Below are 18,219 nucleotides of genomic sequence, written 5' to 3' on the forward strand. Positions count from 1 at the left end.
GCTGCTGACGCGATCGCCACGCTAATTGATAGACTGTGAAATTATTTAACAACGGCTGGAAAGTGAGCCAAGAGCTTAGCTCCAGCTTGAAGACCATGCCGTGCCGTGAACGGTCCGCAGAGAAGGAACTACCAAGAGGAGCCACCAGGTGGGTCAGGGCTTGATGACTCGGCCAGGTCGGCACTCCGTTTGGTCTTACACGAGAGCATTTAGATTTGGCCCCTGGCCACACATCCACATCCACATTCACATCCACTCCTCAGGGAGACAGATAGGGGACGACGAGAGAGAGAGAGAGAGAGAGCCTCCCGTGACAGACCGCCGCCTAAGTGAAAAGTGTTAAAAAGTGCGGCTCTCGGTCCACCGTTATGGCAAATTTGAAGACAAATGAGCAGCAGCCACGGCTATCAGACGATGGTTTCCTTTTTTTGACATTTGCGAAATTTGAAATGTCAGCCAGGCAGCGGGACAAGAGCCCTTGACGAAGGTTTTCACAGCCGTCTCCAATGGGAGGTCTGCCGTGGCCTGCGCTGAGAGGTGGATCCGTGGCAGATCGTTATGGTTGGGCGGATAAGTCGCGGGAATTTAAATTAAAACTCAGGTGAAAGGTTATTAATTTGCAAGTGGAACTGGGGCGTTGCTCTGTCTTATTGTTAATAATCGTCTCTCCACTCATTTGGGTTAATGTTGATGGCACTTTGACAGGGCGGTGGCCATGACGCTGACGACGAGGATGACGAATGCCAGCACCAGCAGCGCCGTTGATGTCGAATGAAATGGCAATGACAGAGCTGAGTGCGGTGCAGCGGATTAATTTGAATGGGGAAAGTTTTGTACAACAAATATGCAAAGGTTCGAATGGATCCTTGAGCCACAAAGAATTATCTAACCTTTCCCTGATGAACAACAATCTGAGACACAGTTCAAATGTGTTCTACCGCTCATTAGAGCTTTGCAGCTGCAGCTTCCCCTCCCTGCAATTTGCCTCCTCCATTTTCAAGTGCAACACGAACGGCGAATCTGCAATCTGTGGGATCTACAATTGCCGGCCATTTGCGTTGTAACTTATGGCCAGCATCAGTGGCACAATTAAAATCATTTAGAGGCCAATTAAATTTCGTTAGCAGCATTCAAATCAGCCAGAACCCCGCTCCGAGTACGAGGTCACATGAGAACCATTCCGATGGCCATTGCCGTGCCGGGGAGAATGAGGAGGAGGAACTGTGGGGCCTCCCAGCCTTGTCACTGACAATTAAAAGCACCGAAAATGGCTGTTGAATGCAACCAGAGACACGGACACAATCACAATCACAGGCACAATCAGAGTCAGAGTCCGAGGCCTGTTGTCCTGTGCTGGACATTGCTCCATTCCCGCTCCCGCTCCCGTTCCCGTTCCCATTCCTTCAGTTTTTCTAGTCCATGAGTGCGTGCAGAGTGGTGGAGTGGCGGAAAGTGCGTGTTGCTATGCGATTTGGCTTAAATTGGCTGGGCCAGCTATTCAGATTGTGTCTCTCTGGTCGAATGTGTGGCAGCTGGGGTCGCCATTAGAGGCACAAAGCGATGAGCATGGGAATTTCAATTAGCCAGAGCCTAGGGAGAAATCTTTCCCACCGCCTGCCAGCCAGCCTGCCTGCTGCCCAATTATTTCTGTAATTCCCGCTGCTTCTGGTGATTTTTGTAAAGCTGCAAGTCAGCAACGACTGAGTTGTTGCCAAATAAAATAAATTCACAAAAATTACACATTGGCATCCGTGTGCCGCCTACGTGGTCAGCCGAATCTACAGCTCCGTCTCTCCATCGCCAACTGGCTACTGATGATGGGTAGGTGGCATTCAATTTTCTACAAATTTGCTACTCTTTCTCCCGCAGTTTTGGAGTCGCAGCTTCGAGTCGGTGCAACTTTCACAGCTTCTGCGGTAGATGGAGAGAGACCCGTTCGGGGGCCATTATTGGGTAGCTGTATCTGCATTTGGTACGCCTCCAAATCGAATCATTTGCGCATAAGTTATGGTCACACTCGCCTATTTTGACCCCTCCCATCCCCACACACAGTCTTCCCTGTGTGTGTCGTGCGTGCTGAATTTCCCTCGCCTACCGTTACCAAGTGCACATGGCCACGGCTCGTTGGCCATTTCGCCCGGCTACCTATCTGTCGACCTACGTGCATCCATCTGCCCTACTCCAAGACTGCAGCCCAGGGGCCGTGTGGCAGGGTTCAACTGCCAGCAACCCAGCAGCCCAGTCCACCAGTCCACCAGTTAGCTAAGCACATTTCACACTTTTTAGCCCAACAGCGCAGTGGCAGCGGCACCAACTTGAAAATCAAAATAGCGCCAAAGATTGAGATACATTTTAGTGTGTATCTGTGGCAGCGGCAGTCGAAAAGTTATCTTTCAGATCGATTGTGGCCAAGGGGTCGATAGGGCTTGAAACATTTTGAGGCATTCATCTGGAATTTATAATGAAAATAGCCATCAAATTCTTAATATCTTTTCAAATAGAGTAGAAGTTATTTAAATTTTCAGAGGTGGAAGATGGGCTGCAGAATCTGTTTCGAAGTAGAAGAACCTTCGAGGTGGATATCTTAATGTCTCTCTGGAAGTTGTTGGGATAGCCCCAAATATATATTCTACCACCCCTAAAATACATCAAAATATAATTACAGATAATGTGCACTTATCTCTAAGATGGTTTCTGGCCTACACACTCTTTGAGTCAAAGTTTGAGTTTGAGTTATTGTCTCCAATCCCAAATGAAAGTCTTACATTCTTCAGCAAGTTTTCGCATCAAAGTTCTTAAGCACTTTCCATTAACAATCAATATGATAATGCTGAAATGCTTGCAGATCTGTTGTATTAAAAAGCTGCAAAAAATAAACGCTCAACGCCAGCAAAGGTCCTCGACAGAGTTCTCGCAGATGAAGCTGCCGCACATCTGGATCCGGGACTGGGACTGCGACTGCGACTGGGATTGAGTCTGTGGCCGCGTCGGCGTTCTCGTCGCTGTCTTTCATTTCCCTTTGATCTTGTAGCGCCGATCAAATCGATCAAATGTAATTTTCGCAGCACGAACGTGCGGCATGGCCAAAAGAGACCAAACTATGAGCGCCAAGTGCTGGCTGGCTGGCTGGCTGGCTGGCTGGCCCTCGACGATGTGGCTCTGTTCCCCTGTATCCGTTCTCTGTGCTGTTGCGGCCAAGTACATTTACACCAATTGCACTGATCGATCTGGGTGTAAGTTATAAGCCACAGCAGCAGTAGGAGCCCCGCTTGAGACCGTGCCAAATTCTTAATAGTTGCAAGCCTACTCGTACTACGAGAGCAAACCGCACACACAACCCAAAGGAATGAAAGAATCCAGCACCGAGAGACGAGAACCTCCTGTAAACATTCAGAGACAGAGCCAGAGCCAGAGCCAAGACGATCACGATGGCGTTTTGTGGTTAAGCGTCTGGGACTTCCACTGTGGAGTGAAGCTTGGAGCTGGAGCTTGGACGATACGATGGCGGTTTCGCTATAATTAAGGACTTTGGTGTAATTTGTACACCTATTTAGGATCGCGTTGATTACAGGCCGGCGTTTTATTGCTTTTGACACCTAAAGGGAAACCGGCTTTTGGCCAGCACCAGCTCCAGCTCCAGCTCCTGCTCCACCTCCAGTCTTAGCCTCAGCTCCATCTCCAGGGTAACCCATTTGGAAGCCACAGACCCGACCTCAGCCAGAGATCTCCCGATTGCGAACCGAAGTGGATTTATTGGCTGACGTGAGTATTTAGTGTTGACGGCATAGAACAAAGGAGTCGCCGCTTAGCCGCTCAGCCGCTCAACCGCTCAGCCGTCATTTGGCATACACATGCCATGGACAGAATCGCCCTCGGGCTTCTCCTGGGCATATTCCCACATGAAGGCGGCCAGCAGCTGGGAGCCCTTGATGTAGTTGTCCACCGAGATGCGCTCGTTCACCGGACACCCGCCGATGTCGTGCTCCGCAATGGGCAGCACCACCACATTCTTGTCGAGCACCCGCTGGAAGATTGAGGGAGCCAGCAGCGAGCCGCCGTCTCGTATAAAGTTGGGCTTCACGTTGTAGGTTTTACCCATGGCCCGAGTGGCGGCCAGATACTCTGGGCTGTTGCAGCGCCCACTCCAGGAGGGAATGACGAACTTCTCGCAGAGCATCATCTTGTTGGGCGATGCCCGCTGCAGCCAGACCACTCCCAGATGCTTCTGCAGCGCCTTTGTGACGTCCTCGGGCCTCTGGTTGGGCGCCAGCGAAATGGAGAACTTGCCAGTCACCTTGTGGGGTATCACAAAGCGGACATCTGCCTCGGAGTTGGCGCCCTCGATGCCGTGTATCGAGAGATGGGGCATGGCCCAGTTCTCGGCGAGGGCCACATGTTTCTTTTTGCGGTTCGGCAGGCGGGGCACCTTCAGGTTCTCCCCAAACTCGGCGTAGTCGAAGTCCGCACAGCGCACGGCATTCAGGTCGACGGGGTGGGCGTGCATGGCCCCATCGATGAGGATGTTCAGCTGGGGATCTGCCAGAGAGCTGAGCAGGTAGAAGAGATCCGGCAGGGCCTCGAAGATGGTGCCGCCGTGCTCGAAGCTGCTGAGATCGCGGTTGCAGCACTGCACCTCCAGGTGGTAGTAGATCAGGCCCCTCGATCCGTACACCACTCCCGGGGTGGTGGCGCTCTGCCAGCGACGAGTGGCCATGGCCACGCAGGAGACATTGCGGAAGAAGCTGATGCGCTCCTTGAGCACCGTCTCGAGGCCCAGGCTGCCGCAGTGGGCCATGCTCTCGATGACGAAGACGAGGTTAACGGGCAGCCGCAGCCCTGCGTCCCTGTAGGCCTGAATGGCGTTCAGCCAGCACAGCAGCGGACCCTTGTCCATGGCCACACCCCGTCCGTACAGATACTCGCCGATCTCCGTCATCACGAAGGGATCTGTGCCCCAGCCATCCGAGACGACAGCCTCCTCCACATCCAGGTTGCCATACACCAGAATGGTGGGCTTGCTGGGACTATGGACGAGCACTCCAATGATTACCCTGGGCATGCGAATGGTCTGATATGACTCGGTTATCTGCATGCCCAGATGCTCCCCAAAGGCCACCACGTCGAGATCCGCCAGACGCTTCAGTAACCAGTCTACGGACTTTCTGATATCCTCGCGCTTCTCGTTCCGCGTGGACACCGTCTCGTGGCCCACCAGCTCCCACAGATCGTTCACGTAGCACTCGCGCTTGATCACAACCATCTGGAAGAGGCGCTTCAGCGGGGAGTTCGGACCAAAGGAGACGGACTTCGTCGCCCCTTCGTCGGCTTCTACCACGTTAAAATTTAATTTGGACATTTTTATGGGGAAATTGTAGACATTTTTTGATGCAAATCACAAATGAATTTTGTCTGTAATCACTCAATTCGAGAACTCAGGCACAGGTGCCAAGGTGAAGCACAGCTGAAGGTCGTGCGGGGCAGTCAGTCGGAGTAAAAATAATTAAATGTCCGACACCAGAGTCACATAATTCATTATCGCATTCGGATAGACGCAGAGGCAGAGAATGGTAATAATGGTAATGGTAATTTGTCTAGCCCAAAAGCCAAATTTCAAATTATATCATAAATAATTTGTCAGCAGTTTGCCAAAAATGAGAGAATCGAGCGGCATTATCGGCGGCAATTAGTTGCTTGTGGGGCCCCCGAAACAAATTCACAAATCCAAGTTCAAATTCACAAATTGGCGTGGGCCGCCGTCGCTCTGCATCGATGGTTATCGGTTCGGTGGAAAACAATTGCCCCTCAACCAACGGACACCGAATGGACTATTGAAAGCTTTTGTCGTCGCTAGTTTCGGGGGCGTTCTGGCGGCTGGGTGCTCGCTCGTTCTGCGAATCAGCCGCCCACACAAATTCACGGCTGCTTCAACAAATTGCTTTGACACTTTTCCAGCGAACGGCAACGGGAGAATGGAGAATGCTCTAGAGTGCAGTGGCTTCAGCTGCCAGCGGGGGAGCGCCGTTAAGCCCGACTTCGACACTCGAACGCATGCGCGAGTGGCTTGAAAAATTGCGGATATGTCACACGATTTTATGGCTATATAGAGAGGAGATCGCTCCACGGCAGCAACAGCAGAAACAGCAGTCGCGGCGCTGTCTCCGCAGGCGAATGCTAAATCATCATAAAAATGTTGCAAGTCGCAACAGGACTTGCCTCATGCACTTCTTGGCCACCTCCGACCATCCCTCTGCCCATTCCTGTTTCTGTTTGTGTTCTGTGCCCATGACAACTGACTGGGTTTCTGCCCCAAAGAGTCCAAGGTGTTCTTGATTACTTGCTGGGGCAGCACGCACAGTGGTGTGGGATATCTTCAAAAAGGGGGTAAATACACCTCCCAATTAATTATAATTTTAAAGAATGCTTCTGCATTTTTATGATATTTATATTCCTTTGCCTGAAATTGGAACAAATGCTCTACAAATGCTGTCTGATAAATTATATTGCACAATTGCGGATTAGTTAGCTAAGGAAATCTTTCCATTTGCATTGCAGTCCAGTCCAGTGGAGCAAACCGGTTGAACACTTGTGCAAATAAAACGATTAGATGGGAGATATATTATATTGGGATTATAATAAATGTTGTGTGGATGCAGTTGTGAGGAAAAACTGGACCACAAATCAGTGTGCATTATGGCTCTTTTGTTGTATAAATAATAGTTGCATAGTTTATTTAATTCCTGGCACCACTGTGTCGACTTGGGCCTCCACTTAGTGGGAATTCCTGCTGCTCACTTACGGCAAATGACAAGACGATTTCACACCTCGGGGAGTCTTCGCTCAAGGCTCTGCCCCTCCTTGTAACGAGCTTTATCTGCTGGTAGAACTCGCAGAACCCAGGGGGAAAAGGGGAAAAGGGAACGAAAGATTATGAGTGCATGCTTGATTTGCCTCTGGGCTGGACATGGTGGAAGGCACTCCACAAAAGTTATGTATTAGCGCTTTTATTGGTGAAATGTACATGTTGCATGCCAAGTGCTCATCCATGTCGAGGGATGGCCATTCTACGGGTAGATATTACTTATTGATGCTGGTAATTAAAAGCGCTTTACTTACGGCTGATTTAAATGCATTCCATTCTATTCCGATCTTTAATCTTTACAAACTCTGATCATGGCACTTATATATTGACATTCAAGCATCCGATAAATAGCCAACCATTTCGTGTCCCCTCCAGCATGAGCCGAACAAGCATGCTGATGTGTAAAACAGAGTTATCAAAGTACTGGGGCACAGAATTTAAACTTTGCCAATGAACTCCAAGTGCATCTTCAATCAGTAATCACAGAACTGAGGAGCAGAGCAGGCAAAAACCTGCACACGCTTGGCGGAAGGGGCCGGCATAGGCCGGCATCCTTTGAGCCTTTTGCCAAATTACCGCGCATTTAATTTCCACTTTGATGTTGCATGCGGCAAGCACTTTGCCAGCCAAAGTGTTGAGCATTTTTTCCTGCAGCATAGCGTGGCGCAGCTCGCAGTTCAGAATCCGATTTGCATGTAAATTTTGGGATTTTTGCTGCTTCTGCTCTTCGCTTATAATTACAGCCAGAAATTGAAATTTTATTTCAAACTTTTTCGGCGCTACAAAATGTTAACGTGTGGGCCAGAATCTATAGAGAATTTGATGGCAGACCTGACAATGCCATCGGCCAAATTTGCGCTCCTCAAAGTTGGGATTCGATGGATGGTTTCGAATATGAATGGATGGCTGGTGGGATGGATTCTCGGGCCAAAGCTCGATGCCGTTGACAACATGTTGTTGGCGCATTTCAAGCGGCATTATGATAATTTTATGGCAAATCATTTTGTTTACAATTTTACAGCCCCACGACTGCGGCACGCCCAGGTAGATGTTGGATGCTGTGGCAGGTCTGCTGTCTGCTGTTTGTGCGGTTTATGTGTGGCATATGTGGGCGGCGCCACGGAAAAACTTTACACAAAATGCTGTGAATGATTATCGATTTTACATGGCAAATTACAGGCCTCTTGCAGACATTCTAAATGCTCACCAAATGCCCAACTCATGAGTGTCAATTTGGATAAATATTTGATTTAAATTGAATTTAAATGGTGATTTGGAGTGCGTTTAGTTGGATCAAAGTCTGAGTTATGTATACCAAGCTCAATTGTTCGTGAAGCCCGTCGGTGGATCACAGCCCACTCGATCCACCTCCACACAAAAAACACTCAGAGGCATGGCAGCAAACCGGCCCTCCAAAGTGGGCAGAGCCATAAAAGATCCACTCAAAAAGGCCCAGTCCCTGGCCCCAACAAAGCAACTACATGACAAGTACATACTGGTCGTCGGATCGGGTCTGGGTCTTTGCCTGATCTGGTTTTGGTCTCCGATCTCCGAGGGCAGGTCTGGTCCAACACTTTAGCTTTGGGAACGAGCGCTAAAGAGCTGCTGATGCTGTTGCTGATCCCAAACAAGGCAGCCGCGAAGAAGACACCCGAAGAGTGCAAACCAGTTTCGGGTGCCCAAACGAGTTGGCAAAACGGTTGGTATCTTTTTTTGGCTGAACGAATCAGTGCCAATGATGGAGCAGAAGCAACGCCCACAGAGCACACGAAAAAAAAAGAAGAGCGACTGCCGCTTGTAGACTCTAGAAAAAATGGCTGAAATGCGAGGCTTATCTCAATTGCTGTTCCAATCCGCATCGATCATGACAGCGAGCTGGTCCGTTATAGATAACGCAACACAGAATGGGGATCGATTTTCCTGTTTTGGCTGCCAATGAAGCGGCAAGTCGAGGGAAGTTCCCTCTCTCATCCCCGGACATGTACATAATTAATTTTACTAAAATTACTTACCTATCCCCAGGCCACAGTTGGCAGCCTGTGAATGGGATTACCATAGAATCCCCTTCTGATGGATGACTTAGGGATCGAATGTGTGGTTTTTCACACTTTTTTTACTGCACGCCTCCTGCACTTGCCAGTGCCTGGAAGTGGGCGTATCCTGTGTCATTCCCAACCGATTTGGAATGCTTCTCCAAGGCCTGAGATCGGGTCTCAGTCTCAGCCTGAGTCTCATCTAATTTCTCTGTGTGTCTGTCTCGTAAATGGAACTTTCTTTCACAATTAAGCACGCTTTCTGCCCAATTTTCAACCGCTGCACGCATTTCATGTAAACCGATGCCACATGTGTGTGGCTGCATCTCTTTTTGTGTGAATGTATCTCACAGCATAAGTATCTGTGACTGCACACGTTAAGCGGAAGATCGGTTTTTGCTCGCTTTTCACTTCGAACCGTATTATCCCATGTGGGGGATGCACTTCTCTCGCTTCTCCTTCACTCTCTGTCTTCGTTTTTTAACAAATAATTTTGAGGAAAATATTCGTTTCGGGCTTGCATGAAATTATTTTGGATTTTCTCTGGTTGCGAGTTTGTTGGTATGGGTTTAGGATTATTTTTGGATATATTTCTGTTAGTTTTGAGTCAATAAATCTCTAGAGAATCATCTTTTTGCCTGCCTTAATCCTTTATGGCCAGCCTTGATCTATTTTCGTTTGCCTTAAAGAAGTTTGCATGCCGAAATTGGTGCCGCTCCATCGCCAATGTCAATTTGCATACCAATTGCAGCTCCCCCCCCCCCACCGAATGTCACAAAATGTGAAAGTTTAATATAGAAAATGCTCAAAGCCCCGTGCAGTGTGCAGCCGCGTGCCCCATGCCAGCAGGCGGACGCCAATCCATTGACTGACAAGGACAAGTCGTGTGCGACAGTTGACAGCTGCTGCCTGCCACCGTTTGATGCGGTCTGGCCGGGGGCTTGGGGCTCGGGGATCTCGCCTGGACCTCGGCCCCGATCCTGGGTGGCCGCCACGGGATGTCCGTTGCACAGTAGTCGATGGGTGGCGTCTGATACGCGGTGGCTCCTGATGCTGCCTGATGATACTGATGTGGCCACCAGCTGGCGCCACAGCCACTGGACAGAAGCACAGAGCTGGGCCACTGATGAATTTATGCGGAAGCCTGGATGAGAAATGCATTTTTCATAACAAATTGAAACGCAGCAGCCAGAGAGAGTGGCAGAGAGTGGAGCATGAACGTTTTTCAATTAATATTTATAAGGTATATTAATATTTGCGCGATCCTGGGGCGTATCGCCGGTAGTGGGCCATAAATATTCGAGAAGAAAACAAACTGTCAGACATTTTTATCAGCAATTAATCGTGTTAATCAAATGCCTTGTCAGCATCATTTACCAAGAAATGGATTTACGTAATGTCTAACCTCCATGGCCTGGCAGCAGCAACCACAGCCTCAGCCACAGCCTCAGCCACAGCCCCTTTCCACAGCCAACAACAAGAGTTGAGTGAAAAGCTTTTTCGAAACTCCATAGCCAATTCCCAATCAATCAATGACAGAGGCCTCGCAGCTAATGCAGAGCTGGAGCTGGGGCTAGAAACTCATTGCATTTCATATACAAATTGTTGAAATTAAGCGCACGAGTCACCAACATGATCACAATGGCGTGAAAACAAGTCAAAGTTGAGGCCTGACTGCGTGACTGGGGATTGGGTTTGGATTCAATTCGGGATGGAGGTTTTTTTTTGGGTAACAGCGGACAGCAGACAGCAGACAATAGCGATTTAAAAAGGTTTTCCATGCTCGCGCCATAGAAAGTTATATCCAATGCTGCGACCTTATCGGGGCTCTCATCTCAAGTTGTCATGTCAACGCTTCTGATTCTGATTTCTGGCTGTTTCTGGCTGCATTCCACGCATGTCACAGTCACAGTGCCAGATTCAAGCCAAGCCAAACCCCAAGCCAGGCCGCAGATTGATGCCCTGGTGCACAGTTGGATACCCTTTTGCGAGCTGCGTTGCCTGGGGGCACGGAGTCGCTCGTGGCAGCCGCATCAATGTCAGCATCAGTCGACCAATATCATCAACAACGTCGCATTCGTCAGCGTGATTAATTTGCTGGTCTTGTAACTTGTAACTTGTAACTGCCAACTTTGTCTGGGCCTGTCCCCGTTCCCGTTCCCGTCCCCAGTCCTATCCCTGTAGCCATTCCTTGCCTGTGTCTGTCTCTGGCTCTGTCTTACCTTCTCCACTGCCTTTGGCTGGTTAGCCATCGCAGGCTTATTGGCATTTATTAAATGCGGATTTAGTTAATGAGTTATTTTTGGTTGAATGTCGCTGTCAGGTTCATAAATCAGGCCAACAAAGTGCGGGTCCGTCGGGGCTTAGTCCGTTAATATGCAATGATTAAAAGTGTCATTTATTATGACTTCGAATATGGAAATTGAAGAGTGCCACCGAAGCCTCAGCCCTTTTTGTGTTGGCTAACAAAATTCACATTTTTGCATACAAATTATTTGAAATCTTCGGCTTAAGATCTTTGTGCAGAGCCGAACTCTATTTCATCTCTTAAGACCAATAGCTAGCCAATAAAAAATGAATCGAATGTGCTATTGGGGTGCTGCCAGGACCAAAAAAAAAAGGATATATTCCCCAGTAAGAGTTCACTTTCTTCCACCTGGAATTTTGTCACACGATTTTTAGCTGAAAACAAAAATTCAAAGCACATTTAATACAGAATAAAAGACTTTAGATTGTAGTTGTGAAACCTGCAAAGAAACTCTGATATATTTATAAAGATTTTCACATACTTTGCTGAGAATTAATAACCAAAATATGACGCAGCGAAACGGGCAAACAAAATGTCGCAAGAATCGCCAACAATGGGATGCCAAATATCATTTATTAAAGGAAAGAGCTGCCAAAATAATATTTAAAATTAATGCGAGGACAGTTGTTGCTCAGGCGGCTGCACCCACATGTCCGATCTCTTCACACCTGTTCCGCGAGAGAGAGAGAGAGGGGGGGAGGGAGTACGAGTATTGTCAACATGTGGTCCCGCTTCGGGATCCCGCTGAGCGACGTTTGAGTTGCAGTTGGCCCTGGGCCTTGGAGTTGGTGTGTGCAAAACAAAACGACGCCGCTTTGTCTCCTGTTGTCCGAGCTGACAGGACCCATGGCAAAACACATTCAGTCGGACAAAGCGGAAGACAAAACAAATCGGGAATGCAGAATCGAAAAGTGGCCCCTGCCCTGCCCTGAAATGTGTGTGCATAAATATTGCTAGCCATAAGTACGGCATGTTTATGGTGCCCTATGGTGTGGCACACGGAGACTGCGTCCTTAAAGGATATTTACTTATGGGAAGACAACTTGCTGTTTGCTTATTAATGACTTCACCCGGGGCCTCATTGTCTGGAGATTCGCTCAACTCGATTTGGCTTTGGGCCCTTTTACATTGTGGTTCTTTACCGCCCCCCTGTTGGTCCCTGTCCCGTTTGTGCCCTGCCGCTAAATTAGCAGAAATAACGGTCCAACCAGGCCAACTAACGGTACCCAATGGCTACTGTGCGCGCGCCGCTTTTAACTCGGAATCTTTATTATGTTCTGCGTTGCCACAGATTTGCCACTGACTCTCTGAAGGAACGGCCGTCTCCCAGGGGTGAAATCGTTGTGAATGGAAACAAATAGGCAGTGGCCAAAGGAGCTGCAGGAAGAAGGGGAGAACCAGAAGAAGCAGAGAGGAAAGGTATTGATTCTCAGAGACAAATAAATGCAGCTGATTAAGTTAAAAGAGTGAACTAAAAGTTCTCACCACAACTTGAAACTTTAAACCCTTCCCAACATCAGTCTTGGGATCTACAATTTCAGCAACTTTTACCCAGCATATATAAAAATAATTACCACAAATTACGTGCAGCTAATTCGAGTAATCTACATTTATTAAGAAACACTTCATCACCCTTTGGCTTATTTATGTATTTCGGTTGCTGGCTGAAGGCTTCCTGGCTCCTACCCACTGGCCAAAGTAATTCTTATATAATATATAAGTAAAAGGAAAATGTTCGGTTACTTCTGTGTGCCCCTTTTTATGGGGCTTATCATTCACAATTTATCGGGCAGGTCTGCGGAGACGTTTGGTGTCAAATTTGGGTGTTGACCACATGAGCGCGTACATGGCAATCAACGCCAAATTATTTTTTTTGTATGCCACCGCAGAACGCCCCATTGCCGTGTGGCATCCTTCCTTCCTGCCTTCCTGCCGCCACAGCACAGCTGCCCCAGCAATTATTTCAGGTAGCCATGAGGAATGCGCTCTATCTATGGTATCATTTTCGGCTTCCCTGACTTCGGATCGGATGGGATCGGATGGGATGGGATAGCATGGAGGTTGCATATCGATGGCGACACCTTGCGCCATCATCGCTCGAGGTAGATTACTACTGTAAATATTATTATGGAAGATTACAATCGCTTCGGGCGACGGAACCGTTCATTAAAATTATAATTTTGTCTCTCGGGTACAGTATCTGATTTCGTGTCTGGCCAAAAAGTTATCAAACAAAAAGTTGCGCATGCGCAGCGACAGAAATGGGATCGGATGGGCTTGGCGGGATGACAATGGCGACCAGACCAGACCAGACGACCATTTTACGCGTAATTGACAAGCTCTCTGGGCCTTGGTTTGGGGGCACATTTATGCGGCATTTAAACCAACTAATTGCCGCACAACAAATTTCCCTGCGATGTGAAAACTTTTGTGTCATGTTTAATTATTTCCACATTTATGTAAATGTTTTCCCCAGACACAGTTATGCGGACAATTAGATACCCGAAATTGTGTTGCGTGTGTTTAGGTGCGCGTGAAAATAACAAAAAAAAAATAATGGTAATGGTCGTAGAGGAAGAGACACAGAGCCCCGATAGACCCATTGAAAGTTCTCCGGTTCTACGTTCCGAGCGGCAGACAATTCGTAAATTATTCAACAAACTGTCACGCAATATTCAGCTGAAAAAGTTGGGAAATCAAAGCAAAAGCGTTGACCCAATGCGGACCGGACCACACACATTTAGCCAATTGATTTGGACCTCACTCCGGGGCACTCTCCATTATCGGAGTGGAACTCCCAGATATCGACACAAACTCGCGTACGCACTACACACGTAAATGTCCAACAATTTTTGACAATTAGCGGCGCTTTTCATGTGTATTTCGTTTGGAATGGGTGGACAGAGAGGGGTTTATCCAGAGGGTATCGAGGTCTCCGTCATATTGACAATTTAAGCGCAAATTTGTTTCAACATTCAACGCGCCGTTGAGGCTCACTCGTCCACGATTGAAAGCTAATTTTAGAATGCCTGCCGCTGCCCCTGCCTCGAGGGTTCGTTGTAAGCGGAATCCACGCAAATGTATTTCCATTGTTAACAAATCGAAGTGAACATTTCTGACATTTAAATGACATTTGAATTGGGTTAGAAAGCAATTGGCCGGGCCGGGCCGGGCCGGGCCAGGCAGCCAGTCGGTCAGCACTTTTGAAGGTAACACCAAAGTGCGATCATGTTGAAAGGCAAAGCGGTAAGGCAATTTGGCTTTCGGGCATCAAGCAGGGGAAATACTCCTAGAGTGATGGCTGTGGAATGCCGATAGAAATGGTTAACAAATCCGTATCCAAGAGAAGCTGAAAACATGGGGATTAGCTGTTAAGAGAACAAGTTCTGTGATAAGAAATTTTAATGTCTGCCTTTATTTATTTGTACTTAATTTGTAGTAAAACATATCTTTCGTTTTGTACTCTGCAAAATTTCTTAGAAAATATTAAAAGTGTTTTTATATTTCCCCAAAAATGAATCACTTTCACCGACAAACTGAAAAGTTTCCGCACAACAAACGGTCATCGTCGATGATCTTTCCCAGCGATTGACGCATTCGAAATGACTCAAAAAAACGCTAATGCTCCTCTCTACACAGCGTAAGGAAATAAAAAGCTATCCTCCAAACCAGAAGAATTCATCGTAAAATATTCAGCCATAAACATTTTACGCAGAGCAAAAGGAAGGCTGCTGTATATGGCATAATGAATTTTATCAATTTCTTTTGAAATTTACTGCCAAAATGCTTAAGCATGGCGTCGATTTGCTTAAAGAAATTCCATTGTGCGGATCGAACAGAAACCAGAAGAAAGAGATCAAAGCATTGACAGCGGAGAGGGGTCTGGGGGAAGGAGGTAATTTTCAATTTTCCACAATTACAGCGATCGACGGGAAGTCATTTTGCCCCCCCAACAGACAGGGAGAGGCTGATGGGCTGTGGCTCTGGGTCTTGGTCTGGGGTAGGTGAATGCTGCGTGTTTGGCACAAAGTGCAGATAAAATTAATTAAAATTTAATTCAATTCAATTCACTTGCGCCGGCGCAAACACAAAGAGATTTATCGCTGATAAACGCGCCTAGAATGGCCAACTTTCGGACTCGAGAGTTTCAGATGGAGGTGGATGTGGAGGCGCACAAGATCAATGGATTGGTACGGCCATTGCCTGATCCAACGGACCCTGCCCTGGCAGACCGCCCTGACTGCCCGCCCGATCGGACTACCGCAATGGATCACGCCGCTGATTAATACCCTGTTGTTGGCTAGGCCAGCCATTAAAATGCCATAAAATTATTAATTAAGCAAGTGCACAGAAAAGCCACTTGCCAGATTTATGGCCCCGCAGTGACGATAAAGTGGAATTGAACGCAATGGACTTGAACCATATCGCATCGAGGCGAATGGAAAAGTGAATTTTCCAACTGAGTCCCAGGCCCAGTTCCCCGTTCGAGAGTGCCGCCTCAAGCATTATGGATTTTTAACGAGTTTTCAATTTATTTGCGCGCCAGTCGCGGAAAAATCTTTCGAGTGCTTTTCATACAGACACTCGACCATCATCAAGTGGCCTTCTTTTATTTGGACTCATGGGGCATGGTCATGTGGATGTGGAACATAATGATACATATTTGTGTGTACTCGAACATTTGTTTTTCGTTTCCAGTGGCTGTGGACTAGTCAGACTACAGTCAGACATTGGGCAGACTTTGAAAACAATTGAATGCGGTTCACAAAAGGTTACAACATAAAACAGATAACCATTTTATTATTAGATGCCATCCCAAAACAATGGACTTGCACACCAATTTGTTTATTCTACAACTTAATTTTTGCAACTGCACCACAGTGACATCCACAGCCACATGAAGAGTCAAAGAACTCGGGAAAATGTATGTGAAATAAGCCCTCTGGGGCCACAATCGTGCTGGCCAATAAAAGACCAAAAAGGAAATCGCGCCAGCCAGAGACCAAGCCAAGACAATTGAGGTGAGCGGTGTGAAGAGGCGCAGATGGGGGGAGGGGAATAAGCAACAATAGTCAATAAAACATGCGGCAAATCATGTTTATCGCATTGATTTATGCATTTTTAATGTGTTCGCTGTTGCTTATCGGCAATGCGCCTAAATCAACGGGGCCCCCAAAACCGAACCCACTTTCACTGCATCCTCGCAGCCACAATACGCCGTCGTCCCTCCATTCAGACAACAGAGTGCCAGAGTCAGCGTCAGAGCCGTGGCCGAGGCACACAAAATTCTGCTGTGGCTGCATCTCGCTTTGAGCTACGTTAATTTTTAAATCTCACCGCCTGATTAGTTTGCTTCGCGCCAAAGAGCGAACGCCAAGCCCCGATGCCGCTGCCACCGCCGCCGTGGCTTTGGCTTTGGCTCTGGCTGCAATTGTGCGCCATCTTGATTAGACCCCGGGCTGGGAGTCGGAGTGGAGCTGAAGCTGAGGCTGAAGCTGCAGTCGTGGTCATCTTTTCGTTGTTTTTTTTTTCTGGGGCCCAGAGAATATCGAAGTTTGGCTGAGAGCCAGGCATCATCAAAGAGTGCCGCCTTTTGCCGCTGCCTTTTGTCTTATTAATAATTCACATTAACGCTTGCGAGTGCGGCCAGGTTGCCGCCTGTTTTTGGCCCCGGCCAGTGTGGCCAGCCCCCTGCGAAATTATCACCGACTGCGCATCTTGTGGCGGCGGTTCGCTTTTTGGGATGCTTGACATAAATGCCGAAAGCGCACGAAATGCGAACCGAATACGAATAAATGGTCAATAAATAAGGTGTGAAATAGCTAAGTGGGTTGAACCGATGTACGGGGATCGGATTGCAGCAGGGCCAAGGCAGTGGAGAGGTGGCACTCTGATGAAGTGCTCGAGATATTAGCACAAACCTAATGTTATTCGTTTTAATTGGTAACTAGCCATCTCATCTAATTGTACGAACAGACGTAGAGGAAATGGAATATATTTTAAGAGGAATCAACACAAAAATCATACGGGAAGTTACTTTAAACCAATCAGAGTCAAAGATGCCCTTACCGAATCCCTCAGGATTCACAACTGTAATATGAAATGGCTTTCGTTTTCCTTGAACCCTCCTCCCAATAAATTACTCTCCATACTGTCCACAGGCCTTTCTGTTAATGTTTGCATTTCATTTTTAACTGCTGCCGAAGGTCTGTCACATTTGCACGCCGTTTGGCTGTGTTTGCTTAGTTTTATAATTGCAGGCAGCTACCGGGGATTAGTAGTGTCAGTGTGCCCCTCATTTGCATAATGAAAGGACACCGAAGGGATATGCGATGGTATACGGCGGAATTATGACAGGAGTAAAAGGACTCGCGGTCGTCGCATGTGTCAAAAAGTAAACAACTCGGCATTTGCATAAGCAAATTAAAATAGATTAGTGGGTTTTTTGTGTGTGCAGTCGAAAGGCAAACAATTTCCCGAGCATTAGACGGCTTTGTCGGGGATCCCGATCCCCGCTTGGATGGGGCAAGGTGTTGCCTACATTGCTGCGTGCCCCCCTGCCACAAGCATGTCCAGAACGTGCCCCAGCCTGCTCCCGGAATCGTTTGATTGGTGCACGGGTTTATGGCCGCAAAAGCGGATACGAATACGCTTAATTGCCAGCCTGGAGTGTAATCAAGGCGAGAGCCAGCGGGCCACGTGTGTCCTTTGATTAACAAAGGGTTTGCTGCGGTGGCTGCATTTTGCATGAGATTTGCTCGTAAATCTCACCAACGGCAGCATCCAGCAGCACATCCTGGCAAATTAATACAACAGCAGAGGGATCCGATCCACAGCCAAGCGAAGCCGCGCTGAGGCCGGACCGCACTGCTCCCTGCTCCATTCACTGCGGTCATGTAGCTTCTTAGTCGCGTATCCCTTAAATTATGTACCAAGGGGGAGACACAACAGTGAGGAGTCGACTTGTGGATACTGTGTAAGCCTAGAGTCAGATGTTTTGGGATGAAAATTCATTGTTG

At 47.8% G+C, this 18,219-nt stretch overlaps 1 protein-coding gene across 1 annotated transcript; it reads right to left on the bottom strand.

Annotated features, from left to right (window-relative positions):
* Positions 1–3,732: 3,732 nt before the first annotated feature.
* LOC117901935 (cytosolic non-specific dipeptidase-like) lies at positions 3,733–5,377 on the bottom strand. The gene has a single exon (XM_034812903.1). The coding sequence runs from the start codon at positions 5,354–5,356 to the stop codon at positions 3,830–3,832; it is 1,527 nt and encodes a 508-aa protein (XP_034668794.1). The 5' UTR covers positions 5,357–5,377; the 3' UTR covers positions 3,733–3,829.
* Between the last annotated feature and the right edge of the window lie 12,842 nt (positions 5,378–18,219).

The sequence above is a fragment of the Drosophila subobscura genome, chromosome U (assembly GCF_008121235.1).
Source record: "Drosophila subobscura isolate 14011-0131.10 chromosome U, UCBerk_Dsub_1.0, whole genome shotgun sequence".
NCBI classification, from domain to species: Eukaryota; Metazoa; Arthropoda; class Insecta; order Diptera; family Drosophilidae; genus Drosophila; species Drosophila subobscura.